Source organism: Haliaeetus albicilla, chromosome 7 (genome assembly GCF_947461875.1).
Source record: "Haliaeetus albicilla chromosome 7, bHalAlb1.1, whole genome shotgun sequence".
Classification (NCBI taxonomy): Eukaryota; Metazoa; Chordata; class Aves; order Accipitriformes; family Accipitridae; genus Haliaeetus; species Haliaeetus albicilla.
Window position 1 is genome coordinate 29659325 of NC_091489.1, and position 19320 is coordinate 29678644.

At 39.0% G+C, this 19320-nt stretch overlaps 1 protein-coding gene across 4 annotated transcripts in view; it reads right to left on the reverse strand.

Moving 5' to 3' along the window:
* The window catches only part of MACROD2 (mono-ADP ribosylhydrolase 2), a 942372-nt gene that overhangs the window by 63434 nt on the left and 859618 nt on the right, over positions 1–19320 (reverse strand). For 3 of the 4 annotated variants that reach the window (XM_069787543.1, XM_069787546.1, XM_069787544.1), the window contains 2 exons: positions 12305–12346; positions 4944–5027 (listed from right to left, as the gene is read on the reverse strand). In XM_069787543.1, the coding sequence (XP_069643644.1) occupies positions 4944–5027; positions 12305–12346 (126 nt within the window). The remainder of the gene's footprint in view (positions 1–4943; positions 5028–12304; positions 12347–19320) is intronic. The other variant, XM_069787545.1, reaches the window with a different exon arrangement.

The following is a 19320-nucleotide window of genomic DNA, read 5'->3' on the forward strand; positions in this document are numbered from 1 at the left end:
ATTTCTCAAATGATAAAAGAATTGCTTGCTATAAACCGAGGAACATTTAAAAAATAATCATAAGTCAAATCTAGTTAATATTAATCCATACCTTAAAGAGAGAGACAATCAAGCCTGCATAGTATTAGCAAGCCCTTAGAAAAGACGCTTTGAATATCATTGTGTAATGGTAACACAGCAGCTGTTGCATGCACCACCCCAGCCCCAGGGAAGATTAAGCCCACCTCGGAGGAAAGCAGCACAAACCAAGCACTGTTGACTTCTGTGGCTGCATACACTGTATTCCTCTCTGTGAAGCTAGGGAGAGCAGAAAAGCTGCAGAATTTGTGGTATATAAAGGAGAACCAGGAAGGGGATGCCTTACGTTAATCTCACAATTAAAGGACTAAGCCATAAAATGAGTTTTATTTTCTAGTCCCAAGACTATGCACTGTTTGTCATTGGACAAAAACTTTTTGGGAGAAGGGATGAGGAGCCAGGGTGTCTCCCTCTTGGTGAGCATCCTACCTAATTGCCGTAACATGCTGAACCAAGGAGTTGTCGAGATAAGTTGTGACTTCATTTTGCCTCATTTCTACTGTCTACTCCAATCACTAGACTGACATCTCTCATGTACAGAGCATCCACTGAGTGAGGCAGGAGCCTGCTGGTGAGCCTCGGACTCCTGACACTGCCAAGCAACATTTCAGACATTTGAAGTTGCCCTTGAAAGCCAAGGGGTCGATAGTGTGATGACCCCTTCAGGCAAAGGAACCAGCTCTACCCACTATCTTAAAGCTGATTTGTGTTCATTTTGACCTTCCTGGCCTGGCTTATCCATCAAACTGTTCTCTTCCCCACCAAGTGAAGAGGAAGCAGACAAAGTTCATCCTGGACGAGCAATTCCAACAGACCAGCTCCTTGCACATACACTGAACGTCAGCTAAGGTGATCGCATGAGACCAACAACCTATCAATCTATCAGGAAGAATCTGGTCATTCATTTTGGGAGAAGCTTATGAGAAAAGCTGGAGCAAGACAACTTGCAGAGCTCCAGTTCTGTCCCTCGAGGGAGGGCAAGGAAGATCCTGACCTCAGGAGGCACAGAAATGGCTTTTGCTGCATGGATTGATTATCTTTCTCCTGGAGGAGGAGAAAGATCAGGCATTTGTGCTGCTGTTATTAGATGTATTAGTTGTCTTTGATACAATATTGATCACCTGCAGACCATGGTGAGAACGGATGGGGCAGCTCTTGGGCAGGCTCCATATTATATCTGAGAAATCCTCTAAGGAAGGAAAGGCCAAACAGTTTTCCTTTTCCCAGTATCGAGAAAATCTGTTGCACACACTTTGCTATTCAGTACATACAGGAGGACATTTGGGCAGGTAGCTAAGAGAAATAGGGAACATTTTAAATTCCTGTTTTGTTAGACTTTTATAAAAATTGTTTGCTTTTGCTTGGTGACAATCAGTAGGATGAGAACAGGTGACCTGTGGCATTTGTGCTAACTCGTTGCTGCTATGCTGTGACAAGTACTGCCATTTTGTCTATGTAATTACTTTAGGATTGTGTTAGGAAGCTATTGAAGTAAGACATGCTAAGTTTTGTTTAGTGCCAAACATATTTTTCTCACTTGAGACTTTACAATCACTCAATCACTGAGTACACCTAGTCAGAAGGGGAAAGGCAAAATTATCACTGGCTGATTTTACTCTCCCAGGACCTGGGGGGGTGGGGGGTGGGTAGAAAAACAAAAAAAGAAAATTATACTGCATGTTTGCACATCTCAAACCTGAAATACTGCAGGGAACCTGGGAGTAAAGAGTGTTTCTCCATGTATCCAGTCTGTCCATTTCCCCAGACAATAACCTGTGCTACAACGCAAAAAATACTGAATACAACCATTGACAGGAGAATCTGCTATGCAGTTCACACTTGCTTTTCTCTATCAGTGGTCTGAAGGCAGAGAACTATATCTAATAGCATAATAACAGACACCATTAATACTTTAGAGGTTCAGTATAGAATTGCTTTCATTAGCACGTCAAGTGTTTATTTTAGCTTACTGCAAAACAAGCTCCTTACATACAGCCACTTATTTGACTTTCCTTGATTGCAGAGAGGGTAATAATGAAGGAGCCTACTTTCCCTGATCTTCTGTGGAGGTTTTTACATGCACTGAAAAGATATTGCTCCATTACCTCTAGCCAATGAACCAGCTTAGTGTGCTGGAGAAAAATATTACAGCAGAAATATTACTGAACTCAGTGGAATAGTTTTTACAGACTGCCACAAGGGCATGCATGAGGCTGTTAAAATAGCAAGTTGTATTCCCATCTTCAGTCTAAAAGGACACTGACAACTAAGCAGAGGGAAAAATACCTGGTTCTTCCTGTGCCTCAGTGTATATTTGTTAAATATTTTATATCTGGTCATGTTACCAAGGGTAAAATAATATCTTATGTTAAATGTAAGTATCTTTGGACTTGCTTTTATTGCTAAAAGCTATGGGTTGGGGTGGGTTTTTTTGTTTGCCCTTTTTTTTTTTTTAAACCTGAGGTACCTAGAGCATGTGAACTATGCCAAAGTTAAAATACGCTAAACACAAAGCACTTCAGTTTTACCATGAGGAAAATTCAACAAAGTTGACCTCAGGCAGAGTTTGGCTTTATTGTGTTTTATTTGAGACTGTTCATATGCATTAGCTACTCAGAAGTTCTTTAAAAAAAGAAAAAGGAAAAAAAAAAAGAAAAAGGCAGCTTTTTGGAAGTGAAGACAAACTCCTACCTAAATAAAATTACTCAGACGTAGTTCTGGTTCATGTCACATATCCACAGCTTTCACAATCTTCAAGGCTCCCCATTAAAAGTTCTTTTAATTAGTCAAAACCAACAGCTAATAATTAGAACAGTAGAAACTAAATCCTATTCTCAGACAAATGTGTGCAAATCCCATTTACTTAAATGGAAATGGCTCACAGGTGTGTTACATTAGACTCTAGCCACTCGGCAACTTTATAGGAATTCAGTGTCTGGAGCCTAACTGCTTGACTCCTCTTCAAAACAGAGGCACAGGTAACGCCACAGAAATCTGATCCAGGTTTCTTCCCCAGCCCCCCTCAGCAAACACTTTAATAACCTCCCCCCACCCACCCCATCACAACAACCCTCAAGTCTAAATTTAGACTTTCAATCCTTAACATTATAGGCCTGATTCCTGCCTAAGGAGAAGACGACTCCATCACTGCCTAGATTAAATTCTGCAGCAGTGATTATGTGTTACAGGCCTCAATTCTGCATCAGCAAAAGCTACTGTACAGCATCGAATTCAAGGAGTTCAGGCATTTTACAGCTCGAGGGTAATGCAATCTTCTATTGCCACACTATTTACTTCACCCTTCCAATGCATTTGTTTGTGCTCCACAAAGTGAACAGTAGGTCACCACGAAACATCGACAGGCATAGTAAACTAGGAAACTGTATCTAGTAAGCCACAGAAATAGTGGAACAACATCGGTTATTTTTCCAATGGAAGGAAAACCTTACAGTTTTGCAACACTTCCCCCCCCCCTTTTTTTTTAAAAAGACACTCATACAATGAAAGATTTTAGCCACACTCTATATAAAAATATATCACAAAAACTATTATTGTTTCGCCTATTTAGGAATATGGAAAATGACACCACAATCCCACATGCCGTTTAACCTGCATACAAATTGACATGTGGTTTGTCATCACCGAATTCTCTAATCCAAACATAAATTTGGTATTTTAATTTCAGCTGGGTTTAGTGCAGCATGAAAGGAAAGATGACCAGTCAGGATGAGATTTCTTGGGTCCCCCCACACCTTCCAGGTGATGACAGCTATTGCTTTAAGTACTTGCCATTAACAACCAGTCACAATGTTAGTAACAGGACGTTACTAGCAGTTACTTAAAGTGATAGATGTTAACATTTTTCCACCCTTTATGACTCACACTATACCCCAGTCAGAATATTTTAGGAACTGAATGCACAGCACTAGGTCAAAATGGTGAAGATCGTGGAGCCACTGGTTGAGGTGCAGAATAAGATGTGTCATTTGAGGAACACTAGGTCAAAGAGAATCCATGATAAGGAACTGTCATGGATTAAAGATTGAGGTTCATCCTTTTAACTATTTCATGTAAGGGGAATTCTCCAGCATTGGGGCATTTTGCTCTTCCACACACAGGAGAGCAACGCGAAACCCTGCACTCTGAAAGTAAGTCTTTGATGTTAACATTTTTTAACAACACTCCCAATGAGATACAGATTAAGAAAAGATACTTTGATCCAATTTTAGAACAACATAGACCACATTTACCTCTGTACACGTGGACAAGGTGTCCTGTGAAGACTCAAGTGCAGGAAAGCACTCTTACAGGAACAACACTATAGGCATAAAGTTAAGCACCTGTGACTTCTGACCATGGATAGATGTAATACACTGCATAGCGTCTAGAGCCATAAACACCATAACTGGAGTGGAAAGAGATACAGCAAAAATTTCTTGTAGAAAAGGAAAGCAAGAATTTTATTGCTCCATGTTTTGCAGCAGGTAGCTGACTTACCTGGACAACTTAACTAACCAGACTATGACCCAAGCCCTGCACAACATGCCTTACATTTTGTGTTATTAATTACATGAAGTGAGAACAGGTTAGCAATAAAACAGCCAACAATTTCTCATTATGCATCAGCAATAATCAGTAACCCACCACATAAAAATAGCATTTGTAATTCTGAATCTACCTTGAGATGAAATACACTTCAGAAGAACTACAATCTTATGATCTAGGCCAAAAGGAACTTTCCAAGTGTGTGTAAACAACATTCTTAAATGAGAGTTTTCCAGTTCTTTCCCAAGAATTCAGAGTAAACCTTTCCCCCCAAAATGCAAAACTGATTAATAGCTCTGAAAAGCTATCAGACCACCTACCTTCAGCATCATCTTGCAGGGCCTCAAGCTGCTCTGCTTTGCTCTTTGTGGGACATGGAGGCTGGCCTTTTTGTTCCAATCCTTCTTTAAACATTAAAAAAAAAAAGACATATTATTTTGAAATTATTTTATTGTATCAAATATTACTATGCATGATACCACAACTGTGAGTACATTTTATCTCAGCACTCCATTCAGTACCTGATGCTTATCTTTCTATTATTTACATTAATTACTGCATCATCTGTTATAAAAGTTATTATAGGTATCTTTCAGCTTGGACTGGACTTTCCCTAACTTTCATATGACAGCAGTGAAGACAGCTCATACTAAAACAACGTACTTCTTCAGAAGCTTTTAATCTCTTCAGAAATAAAAAATTTAATGATGCTTTAATTTGTAGTTTTTAACATAATATTATACTGCATTATGGAACTGTGGAGAAATAATCTGAATGAAACGATTTTTCCCTCTCAGCTCAATTCTCCATTCAATGTTATAACACAGTAACAAATGAATATTGACTGAAATTAGTAATGAAATGAAAGGTAGGGAAGCAAGTCTGATAGCAAAGTAAAGTTAAGAAAATGAAAGCTTTACGAGATAGAAATGTTCTGGTTGAAAAAATCCATTCCAACCTTTTAGCTAGAGAGCAACAGGATGATGGAGGAAAAGGAAAACCTCCAAAGTAAAAACAGTAACTGAGGCCCGTTAAGTTTAAGATCTCCCCTATTTGTAGGGACTGAAGTTCAGAGTGTTTAATATCTGTTAGTTAAACTTTAAAAATTATGTACTTTTGCTACAACATTTAAAAAATATCCTGTCACCTTAACCTAAAGGATGACATTACTGTTTGGTATGATAGCACAAAACTGGTAGCACAAAAAGCCTGTTAGCACAAAAGGGAGGCCAAGCTGGGAACTAATCATAAAAGGTATTTGTAAATTAGGACATTTAATGCAAGCAGGTTCACTAATTAAAACATTCTTCAAACACTGTTGCTTAACCACAAAAGCAGAGAGTGGCAGACAATTAAAACTCAATTCTTTGCACCTATTGAATCTATTCAACCACAACGGGAAAATGACTTTCTGTCATTTGACTTTCTGTCAAACCTCCTGACTACCTGTGGCCAACTGATGGCTTGGGTGAAGGAGAAGCCTAAAGAAAACATACTTTTTTGCATGCTGGAAAGAAACCTTGGCCACGTGTAACCAGGACATTTAGGAAGACATATGACCTTGCTTGATTTACCCCTATTGCCGTGCTGTGAGAAAATAAGAATTATAGTATTACCTCAAACAGATTAGCTAATTAGCAACTGGGAAAAAAACTATCTACATGTGTATTATAAATTGCTTAAGTGTTCTGAAAACTCCCGTCTCTTCTGCTGTCATACACACCCCACACAATCATCTATTCTGTATGTCAGTGGATTTTTAAACAGCTCTCAGTGATCAGATGCCCAGTTCTCATAAAGAACTCGGCTCTGCTAAGAGCTGTAGATACTAGCCTTTTATATGTAGTTGTGGAAGGGTAGAAGATATCTAGCAACCAAATGCTGAAAGTTTCCAAACAGGAAGGTGTGAAAGAAGTAAGTGAGGATGTGGAAAGGGAACTTGCACAGTCAAGGGGAATACTGTGTTCATTCAAGAGAAAAAAAAAAAGACTCAATCATTGGCTTTGCATGGAGCCCAGGAAACTCAGAAACGTTCTCTGCCTGCCCTCCTGGGAAACTGGTTATTCTACTGTACTTACTGTCCAAAAAATAAAAGAGCCATGGATTGGGAAGCTGGCAGGGATTTACGTGAAGCAACAGCTTAAAATGTCAAAAAAAATTCCCATAATGGAGATCTGTGAGTAATTAAATTCCATCTCACTTTCTTAATTTTAAGTAATGAGCATTACCCAAAAAAGCCAAACTGAATATTGTTCTTAAAAATTTCTTCTAGAATGGAATTTCTGCTTCATTATAGAATTCCACACAGTTCAGACCATGAAGGGTCCTTAGATATCAGTAAATAAAGCTAGTTACTGCAAAGCAGAACATACTTTCAGGTTTGGCTTGGTATCAGGAGGTAGACCTTTCCCAACAGTAGTTAACATAGGACGTATCATGTCATCACATTTGCTCATCTGAATTTGAAATTAAAATACAATATTTTGAGGAAAACAAATTAGTTTTCAAGTGCTAAGATTAATTTATTTCTGGAGTGGTGAGAATGTAGGAGTAACCACAAGAAATACTGTGGGGAAAAATAAAGGCAAAACCTGCCAAATAAAGACACACTTTATCATCCTTTTAAAGGGGTTACTCAGGAGCAACGGTGATAGAGTTCAACAAGAACTTCAATACAAAAGAGAGATCCTGAAAATAACCAGGCTCTTAAGGATTGATTCCTGCCAACATTCTCCCATTCTTTTAAAAAATAACTTGAATATTTTTAGTGGACCATATCGACTTATGGCTGCTTTGGTTCTAATGCCACTCCGAACTACCTGCTACGTTCCCCTTTTTGGTTGACAATGATTCACATCAGGGGACTGAATCAATAGGAGTGTTTCAATCAACACTCACCCTTCTAGTGATGAATTTTATCATCTAACCAATCTGTGAGGCTTCCTCTAGTCCCACAAGTCAAATGTCAATCAAGTTTAAGTGCAAATGTCCAGCCAGGTCTTTCAGGAGTATCTGAATACATTAGATAATATAACCAACATCTTAATTGACAGCACAAAGATGGAGAGGGAGGAGGCTTACTTTCAGAGAAGTCAGGACTGTTACTGTCTCAAAATAAATGATCTTTTTGCACTCCATATAGAACCTTAAAATGCTCACAAAAGGATGCAGAGACACTGTCCCAGGAGAACAAGATTTCAATCACAATTTCACTGCTTTTTAGCAGATTTCTCTTATTCCAGAGACAGAAAGGGATTTGTACAGGCTTCAAAATAATGTCTTTTTATTATGGTCAAAATACAACTCTTAACCCTTTCTGCTCTCCAACAGTACGTATGTCTTTCAGAACAGTTAGCAAAAGATTACAGAAGTTTTGCCTGCAAATTTCAGTTTAAAAACAGCACACCTAGACTGGTGTCTGAACTGATCATATTAAAAGCTTTTCTAATCTTGATCATCTGTCCAAAAACATTTCTGAGGTCTAACACCAGGAGAAAGAATTCTTCTTTATAGGCTAATTCAGAGGGTCAATGAGCCACTTAAATCTCACAGTCTGTCTCCAAGTAAGCTACTCCCAAAATCCCTCGCAACTTCCAAATCTCCCTGGTTACAAGTAATTGCTATTTCCACCTCAGAAAAAAAGAGAAAGTCTCCGTCCAAAAAAGTATCAGAGTGCGCACACAGTGGAACATACAAAGAAATTCTGTACTTATACAGCATTGATTATAATAGGGCTTCCCTTGTTACTGTGAACGAGATCCTTCATCCTGCCATTCTGAGATGGCTGTAGCTTCTTAAGTAATGAATTGGTGGTTAATTAGGATGCTCAGGACAGAAACAGGATAACCAGCAGGGCATTTATTACAAACAACTATTAGATGGGAAATAAGAGACAGTAGCATGGCAAGTTTCATACATGTGAGGTCAAAAGGTTTTGGTAACTGATGGAGAGTGAAGCTGAACAGGTTGAGGCAGAATACAGGTTCAGAACTGAAACTCTTTTCTTGGGGCGGGGGGGGGGGGGTTTAACAGTACGAGAATTAACTTATGTCAGTGCCTAATAATGCAGTACTATTGTGTAGGAATCTGGACCATGCTTCTCATAATAGCACACGCTTCTGTAATTTCCACATGCAATCATTGCAATTGCGCACACAGTTATGGCAGTATTAGGGCTTATTTTGCACGCTTCTGTGCATGGATATGTGAGTCTATGGATATAGAAGCAAAGTCCTTCAGAAGTTAAAGTTTAGAATAATCTTCCCTTAATGGAGCTTAAAACATTAAGCATCATGACTCTGCAGTGTTAAATCACTGAAGTTAAAGGTAGACAAGACTATTAGGTCATCTGGTCCTTGTCTTTGCTTATGTAGGAAATCCTTCATAAAGGAAAGCTGAGATGTAGAACTGCACAGGTCTGTACCTGCTATTACTATATCTGCCCTTTTGACTCAAGCCATTCCAACAGCAAACTGAATGACATATGATAACATCAAAGCACTTTGAATTAAATGGTGCCATTAAGTCAGCAGCTGCTACAAGATACAGCATCCAAAACAACAAACTGAGGGGTTAAAATCCCATGAGTTAACACCATTAAAAGACTGGTCTTGAGTATGTATATTTAATAAGACTAGGTTATTTTATTTTTAGATGTTTTTCTTATTCTAGTACATTCAATATACACAGTGACGTTATGTGATTAACTCACTAAAATGATCATTCATGCTTGTTGATTTTATAGTATTAATGTAGATATTAATGGATATTATCTGGCAGATGTAATTAAGATATTCCCTTATTTATTTTGCAGAGAAATCACAGAAAGAAAGGCCTTTCTGAGTGTAATGAGATATTTGCACTTCAGGGTGGTAGAAACACAAGACAGATTACTTTCATGATGTATCCATCACTCAATAATACATACATTTGGTCATCTGTTATTCCTTACTCCCGGCTAATTCTCTAGCTGTTCCCAAGGCCTAATCGGGTGTGCACTAAAGTCAATGGACATATTCCCACTGACTTCAGCTGACACCAGACCAGGATCAGGTTTTTTTTTCCTCTAACTCTTGCCACCAGGTTTAAATTAGGACCGATTCTGTAACCTCCACCTCATTCTACTACATTCTTCAAACAAAAACTGGTACAGATACAATGAGTCTACATCTCATTTGTGTCCCTGTACTTCGCTGTGTTTTCTCTTTGTTTGATATTGGCCCTCAGAAACACCTAGCAAGAGGAAGTTAGAGGCACAGGAATTTAGGTGAAATTCAGAATATTTGAATCTCTGCCAAAGGTCCTACACATGTGTGTAGTCTGCAACATGTGCTCTCCAGGAATCCAACTTTTTTTTTTTCTCTTCCTCCTCCAAAGCACAGGAATTGGAGAAATAACCCCAAAGCAGATTGGATATGGACAGCTCAAAAAAAAAAAGGGTCATCAATATTGGTGCCAACTGCTGACTCCATCTGCTGGAGTCACGACCCATGAAGTCAAGCAGAATGAAGAATGATTATTCAATTAATATCTTGAAGTGGTGACTAGAAGTTCCTACTCTATTTTTCCCTTAGAACAGTAAAAAGCATTATATCCTTCAAACTGATAAAAATCTGAGTATAAAAATGAAAACTCCCCTCAATATGGAATTTATGTATATATTTATAGTTCCTGCAAATGCATCCTACAATCATTAAAAAGGCCATACACAAATAGGTCAAAAGGGCATAACTTTTGTATATCTGCCCCACTACTGGAGCAGATATACAAGATACTTCTCTTTAGCCATGTAGGTATTGATGGCTGACAACCAATCACTGACTCCCAAAATATCTCCAAGTGATAAAGAAATAACCAAGTACATGCTGTTGAAGCTCATAGCACCCTACAGGCAAACCTGTGAGGGAAGCTATGATCTCATCTATCTTGTATGCACAAAGAAACAGACAAGTAGGGAAATACCTTCCTCAAATTACTTAATTCAGTGATAACTTCCAGAGCAGCTATGTAGCTTCACTTAAATTAATGAAACTGTGAAGGATACAAGGCAAGAAAGAAGACACCAGCTATTAAGTGGAAATGTACTTCCTTTTAATTCCAATTTAAAAAGCTTAAAAAAACCAAACAACCCAATGTAATTTGCATAATGTCCATAAAAGCAACAAGATAAAAAATGCAAAATAATTGGGCTTATAAAAGTATACATGCTATGATAACTGTAAAAAATGAAATTGGATATTTTAGATTAATACTGCAAATTCAACAGTAGGATAATCTTCAGCAAATGTTTGTTGTATAATGACGGTCTTTATTTTTCTACTTTTATGTATGTATGTACAACTATATCAATCACACTAATTGTATTAAAATTTGTAAAAGTTCCTATCCAGTAATCTTGACACCAAAAAGTAATTATATGTAATAAAATCAACAGGCCAGAACAGCCATAAAAGAATGTGCTAATCCATCAGTGTAACACATATCTATCTGTGTATATCCATGTTTTCACATCTATACATATACACCATTCTTCAAGTATTTCTAATTTCTAGGCTAATTAACTGGTTGCATAAATCAGCACAATCCATTTGTCTTTAGGACAATCTTGCCAATTTAAGCAGCCAAGATACTGCTTCAAAAGCTTTTACCTCTGTTTTCTGGCTGGTATTTATCTGCCTTTCTCCATGTGGCTCTCCTTTCTGATCCTGTATCTTTTCGTAAAGAGAAGAACTGGAAGTTTCTGCACAGTCACCGGGCTATGATGGGATCAGTGTCACAGAGACCTGGGGGACAGTGCACATGCCTGGTGCACTGTCACGGATGGATACTAGCTGGTTAGGAAGGAGAGGCAGAGAAGAAGAGTAGGGGGAGCTACGCTGCACAGAAAAGGAGGTCTCTTATGGTACAGGAGATGTCCACTGAGAACCTCTAGGTGAAGGTCAGCAGGGAAAGTAACACAGGGTGCTGTGGTGGAAGCCTGTTACAAAAAGCCTGATCAAGAAGATTATGTAGATAAAGATCTCTATAGAAAACTAGCAGAAGTCTTCTGACTGGAAGCTTTTGTCCTCATGGGAGATACCTAATCCTCTGTCCTCTCCTTTTCTTGTTCCTTAGGTCTTTCTTTCCTTTATACCTATCCATCATTTCCATTTCAAGTCTATCCACATCCACAAACCCTAAACATTGACACTTGTTTTAAACAGTAAACTAGGAGGACCAGGAAAAAAGTCCTCTGAAATACTGTCCAATCAAGTTCAGTGTATTTAAGAGTTTTGCTACCATTTTCATTGCAAACAAATCATGGCCACTAATCAGAATTGCAAATGACTCAAGAATTGCTGTATTCACACCTTCTTTACAGGCAAACAGACCGCAGAATTTTAATTATTTCCCATTCATGTTCAAATTAGTTATCAATAAAAAGCAACCAAGTATCACCCAGAGGCTCATAACAGTTGATGACATTAAAAAGGTAGTCTCAGTCATTCTTACCATGTAGTGTTTATTATCAGGGATGGTTTACCCTATGTGATGTTAAAAAACAGAGGTAACTGTGGTAACATTGGCAATAAACAACCAGCACTGCTTATCACAACCAAGCCAATTAGTTTCAAGAATTCTTTCAGTTCAGTTGATGATTTGGAGAAATGATATATTTTAGCATAAAATATTGTTTACTCACCTGTCTCTTCACTCAGCTCAGTCCCTTCTTCATTAGCATCATCTGTCAAAAAAATAGAAATAAAATTATTAATAAGAATACCAGGAAACATCTAAAATGTTTCCATGTTTCAAATTGCCCATATCTTAGTTTGCCTCCTCCCATTTGTCATTTTGCAGTGAGATCTGGAGGTGGATGGGAGAAGAAGGTTTTGATACTAGACTGTTACTACCAGATACAGGAAATGCAAGCAATAAAGACAGGGAATAAAATTCTAAATAATTTACAGAATTCTGCAAATTATGACTTTTATAAAATGAAATTGCTCTCTTTTTGCTAGCAGAGTTTTTGGTTTACTTGTCAAGTTTCAGTTTGCTTTGTTTCCTGGGAGCAACTGGCTATTTTAAGAAGAGAACTAGTTATCCAAAAATCATACCACATAAAGAAGTTACTATAAATTTGCCAGACAGGACTTTGGTTTAAGACCAAACTTGGGCTAGCCAAGAATTGAACACTTGTAATTATTAACATGATACATGAAGAAAGCAGATTCCTTTTGCAAAAAGTTGCATTTCAGTAACAAAGGAATTTCTTACTACAAGTTGTTTTGATGAGGAAAAAAAAAATTATTAGCCTTAGTTAACATCTCAGCAATTCAATGTTCCAGAGCCTTAATCATCTAATGGAGAGCTCATTGACCACAGAAGTTTATGTCAGCTGTGTTCCTAATTCCTATAGACCACATTTATACCCTTTCAAAGGGATTTAGGCATGTGCAAATTCTGTAGCAAGCCTACAATTTCTGTCTAAAGCTTAACATCTTTCAAACTTGTGCATATTATGACCACCATTTGAACCCAAGGGAGTTTTGCAATATTACGATCAATGGTAATGGAAACTAACAGCAGTATTTAGGTCCTAATTTACAGGGTCAGATCTTTACACTATAAATTCCACTGAGGTCCAAATGCTGTGACACACACCATGAGGATGAAGCTCTGCTTTCATCAAGATTTGGAGCCTGAAACCTTATTTTAAGTAGCATGAGGACATAACAATTGGTTAATAAGAGAGGCCTCCACTGGGAACTATGTTTGCCATTAGCATTAAAATCATGAGTGTGAGAATTTTAATGGATCCTTGTGAATCTACAGTAGATGATTCTGTATTCATCCTTCTCCTCCTTCCACCTCATTCACACATGATCTGGAGGACAGGACTTTCAGAAGCCACTAAACGACAGCAGGTTTCTCTCAAGCGCGCTTTAGTCTAGCCCAAAGGATCAGAACTGAAAAGTCACTGTACATTTACCTCCTTTCTCCTTATTCTGCAAACAATTGTTCTGGAGATCAAAAAGGCACATGGACCCCTACTGTACAAATATAAATTTGTATCCAGAAACTTTAAGGAGCTTTGACAAGTAATTTTTGAGATAAGAAAATGAAAGATCTTGTTAAAGCCAATAGAGATTCTGCCATTGACTTGGAGCCAGGATTTTCAACTGAAGTCCTGACATTTTTCAACAAACCACTCAGAAAACATTTGGTTAACACAGACATTATTAATTATTCAGTTTTCAATAACATGTTCTTTCCATGGAAGTGTTTATAATGAAACCAGCATGATAAAATTTCAAATTAATCTAAGACTTGACACTAAGTCAGCAGAATATAATATCTTAACATATATATAATCACCTCGTCTTCTGCGGAAGTTCTTAATTATAGTTCTGTAAGTGACTTGGAATATGAAATTCCCAAAGCAACAGAATAGCTTCTAAGCTAGTGATAATGGACACAGACAAGAAATCTGATGTTATTAAAAAGTAGTGAAGTCATTATGCAATATAATTATGAAGAGGCAAAGACCGCTTTTGTGAACTAATTGTGGATTAAAGGCTGTTTTTTCTGGGAAAAGGAACCTAAGTCTTGCTGAAAGGCAGTAAAGTCCTTACATCATTTCTAAAATGGGAGTTGGTCTCCCAACCACTGGGTGACATGATCTCTAGGTCATTGTGGAGCCTTTGAAAATTCTACCCCAATCTAGATCTGAATCTGAGTTTCCCTTTGGCACACAGCACTCCCCAGCCACTTCATGTGTCTATAATTCTTACTCTCACACTATTAATGCATCTGGTGGAAGTGCTTCCCTGTCAAATATAAATCGGTCTCTTTCACTGACCTTGGTGTGGCTGGCTGAAGTGATAAACACCATGCTTAGTTGACAGAGGTCTATGCCAAAACCAATTATTTGGGATAAAAAACAGTATTGTAGAAATCTATATCCAAAATTCATTTACTTTCCCTGCAGCAGAATGATATTACAGGCAGTTTCTTTGTTACTGGTTCTGAAGAAGTAAAAGCAAGTAAAAATATTTTTTACTGAAGCTCTACATGCCTAATATAAAGCAAAATCAGTGCCAAGATTGCTATAAATGAGATTTGTAATACCTACGTTTTGGATTTTTTATGTTCCCTATAGATTTTTTTTTTACCCCATATAGAGGAAGCCTTCTAGAGCTTTGCTTTGGTTTGAAATATGCACCACAGGCAGTCAATCCCAAAGCAAAATTAAGTAAAACCACAGAACCCAAGAGCGAATCTTTGACACCAATAAACATTTCCTTAAAGATGTACCATCAGCATTTCTCGTCCAAACTCCCCCATTTGAAAGAATGGAGGTGAGGTCCTCTGTAACTCTCAACCTTTACTCAAGACCTGTTGAAAAATAATTGACTAGGAAAACATGCTATAGTGTGTGCATGCATGTACCAACTCTTGGTTACTCTTTTGGCTGGAGAAGCCGAACAGTGACCTTTCACATGGCTTCCCCATTAAAGCCCTGGATTTTGGGAAGCTCTACCGAGATGACCTTGCTGGAAAAGGAATGACAGACCTTGCAGCGTGGAGTGAGAGGAAAACTAACAGAGGCTTCCTCCAAGGGTCAGCCCACACCCAAGAAAACTCACATCAGTATTTAGAAGGCTTAGCATACAAGGAAGCCATATAATCCAAAATGTGTCATATGGTTCAGAGCGCAAAATTTTCCAGCTTATAAGTTGAGCTATAGTATATAAAATTAAGGTATTAGACAGGTGATCTATGGGAGAACAGTTTCCAGTCAAGTATAAAATAATTTACAGTTGAGAGTCAACTTATGATTGAAACTCGCCCTCTAACACTCATGCTATCTGGGGTAACTATATCTCTAAAGATCACAGAGCTTTTCATTTGGGAGCAAGTTGCTCGGAGCATACACATTTGTATAAGTTATAGACTCCCTGGTAGGGTCAGGTACCAAGTGATGCCTGTTGCTCTTTCATTCCCCTCTCCCTTGTTACCTGTCGAGCTCTGTGAAACAGAGTCATTGCACCATACCTGCTCTTACTGACACTGGAGAAGAGGATGCCTTCTTCTGTTATATACTTTTTCTTTTTTCTTTTGCCTTGCTGGTCAGGTTCTTTCTCTGTCTCACTAGTCGTTGCATACAAGCAAACACAAACCAGATGGCCAAAACCATCAATCTGTGTTAAGATTTATGTTAGGAACAGAGAGGTGAAAGGCTCTAAATACCGCTGCTAATCCCCAAAGCCATTAAACTGCCTCCTCCTTGTTGCTCACACCTCTATTTGCATTCTTCCTCATGTTAGCACGCGGAGAGTCAATGCTGTACAAACACCTTTTATTTTTAACTGTGCATGCATTGAAGAGCTCTTACACAAGAGTCAGCTCCACGCTGCAGGAGGCTGCTGTCTCGTCCGCATTCAGGGCCTGCATCCTGGGCTGCCGGCACTCCCCCAACAGCACTGCACACTCCTAGCTCCTCCCTGCCTTCCTCTAACCTTTCCTTAGCTGCATTGTCTCATCCTTCAGAATTTGTTCCTTTTTCAGCACCTTCTGCTGTTTCCTGATTTCCAGATGTTTCCTTATTTCCAGGCAACCCACGTGTCTCAGTCTGCTCCTTCTTGCAAGTGCAACTCCATGTACTAAGCGTAACCAGGGAAGGGGCTGAGAGGGCACTGTGGGACCAGACCAAACTCCCCTCTGCAGCCTCTATACACATGCACTGGCAAACAGAGCAATGAGATGGGCAGAGCTGTACAGGAAGCTGAAGTGACAAGTTGGTGATCATACTTCTGATGCCTTAAAAAAAGCCAAAACCAAAAAAATATAAAACTTTTCAGCACTGACAGCTGCAGCCATCCTGTTAAGCTTATTTGCTATACAAAAATAGAGGTCCAGCTGAAAAAGTTCCTGCTGTCAAGCATTTGCCTAGCAGGTATTCCATGATCTGCCTGTACAGTTTCCACTAGAATAACAGAGGATGTGTGGCACAACAGTCTCGCAACATTGAGGAAAATGGATCCCATTTTGGGGTAGTCTCTGCTTGCTCAAACAAAAAGCTTCTCCTGTCCAATCTTGAGTAGCCAGCAGTGTGGGACAGGGTACCTGCCTCATGCAAACTGTCTAAACCATGATAATATCAGGTCCAGTAGCTGAAAAGACCAGTCACTCCATATTTCTCTCTATCACACTTGTCTTTCCAAAACTTTGTCCCAAAGCTTCACCCATCTGTCCACATGATCATCTTAATATCCTTAGAGAGCTTTATAATCATGTGTCTCACGTCTATTTTCAATCCTTAGTAACTGAAAAATCACTTCTTTTTGATTGCTTACAATCACTGCTGCTACCCAACAGGAGATTCACAATAGTATACAGGCTCTATGTCCATCTCAACCTGAAAGAGTCAACATTTTTGTAGCATAGTAAACCACACGGAAACATCCCAGGGTTTGATGAAGCCCTGTACATACGAGGCTTGCAATAAGCTAGGAGCTCACAAGCTATTTTGGTTGATTTGATCCCTCCAACTCAGTTCTCCACTGGGAGAATACAACAGACTGACCAATAGCACAGAAAAAGGGAACATTTTCTTTGAGGAAAAGCAGATTTGGAAATCTCTGCCAGATGAGATCAACTAAACCCAGGCCTTTTCATATCTACTTGTAAAAAATTATATTTTCCATAAAGCTTTCCCTCATCCTCAGTGCTCGTAAGAGGAAGAAGGAAGAAAAGGAAAAGGTAAAACAAAAAGATCCTTAACAACAAAGCACATTCTTTTGCTTTGGAAGAAGAAATAGGACTTCTTTTGGTTCTGAACATTTGTATCCTTTAATCATGCAATCCTGCAAACAGAGAAAGAGGCACTATATAAACCTCCACCTGACACTAAGCAAGTTTAATCAAATTTTTCAGTGTGATTATAAAGAAACTTCCACTGATACAGTCTGTACATCCAGGCCTTGCTGCAGCACTGGTGCAGTTTTTCTTCCCATGTTGCTTAGTTACACCAGTCCCACAACACCGGAGTCTCACTGAATGTAAAACGTGTTTGTAGCTTTTGAAGCCATATCAAATAGAAATCCTTAGTACCAACCTCCTAAGAAGTTAGGCACTGGTTTTTCTGTCACCACATAGATGGCTTCTTTTATGTACCGTATCACTTAATCCGCTGTAAAATACATATACCCATATGGGCCTCAGCTGCATATAAAGGCTACGCGGTAGCTGCTGATCCCACTGAGACTGAACTGGACAACATTGTTCCAGTGCAGGAAATGGTGCTCATAGCCAGGATCATATTTGGATTTCTATTTCCCAGATGCTTCTACCTTACACAAAACGAATGAGGCACCGTTGGGAAAATATACATCAGTTTTTAAAAAAGAACCTATTGCAAAACTTCCTTATTTCCTCCCTGCCCTAAAATACTGAAAACAACTGACTTTTGTTTGCACAAGTGCTAAAGTGGATTTCTCACCCACACATATGCTAATGTAGTAGTCACACACAAAATTGTGTGTTTTGCACATGGCGACACATTTCTAAATACAAGCTTCTAACAAAATCTCAACAGTAACCTAAGGCAGAGGCAATCAAATGAGACAAACACAAATTTAACCGCACCCTTTGCAATTAGAAGCACTCGAGCACATGAAGTGACTTAGTGACCAGAGAGGACAGGATATTTTTGAGCATGACATAAAATGCATTTGGAATGTTTTACATAGGATGCCACAATATGCAACACAGCAGGAAGAAAAGATCCCTGATCAAAGATGTTTTCACGTAAGGTATTATACAGAAGAACCTTCTGCTTGCTCACGTTCTGGTGCCAGGCATCCGTGTGTGAAAGACTGAGTGCAGAACAGCAATACATTTCCCACCCCCTACCAGTCTCTCCCTGAGCCTAAGGTTACATATAGACCATGGTGATTAATAGCTACTGTTGGACCAGTCCTCTGTTGGTTGAGCTAATCCTCTTTTTAACCGTATTTAAGACCTACAGGCTCCACAGTACTTCATAGCAAGCATTCTTATACACTAACTATGTGCTGGGTGAAAAAATACTTCCTTTTGCTTGTTTTCATCCTGATTCATCATTTCCTGAGACACCTTGCGCTTCTTGTGTTACAAGAGATGGTAAATAATTGCTCCATATTCACCTTTCTATTTACTGCACTCATCATCTTCCCTGTGCTCTCCCATGCTGTTAACACATGCAGCAGCCTGGTCCTTGCATCTGCATGACCCCTGTGCCTTCAAGGGCATCCTCATTGCCTGATTCAATGCAGCCCTTAGCCAGGTGTCTCCGAGAAGATGGAGAGCTCGGGGTTTTGAAGTGAGTAGACAAATACATAGGAACAGCCATTTCCTCTGACTTCTGGATCGACTGCAGGCTCCATCATCAGTCTCACAGAAGGAGACAAGGAAAATGTCTGCTAAGTGGACCATCTTGTAAAGAAAAGCTCCTGACAACAATGCTTTAATAGGTTATGGCCCCATTGTCTGTCCATACCCTGCTCCAAGCTGTGCCATTGCTGCTATCAGGAATGAGGAGGCGAACAATTTTCCAGAGCATATAGCAGACAGCATCATAAGCCTCTGTCAAAGCATATACAACCAGAGGATCCAAACCCAAATTTTGACGTGACCAATACTTGCAACACACAGCCAACATCTAGAATAATGCTC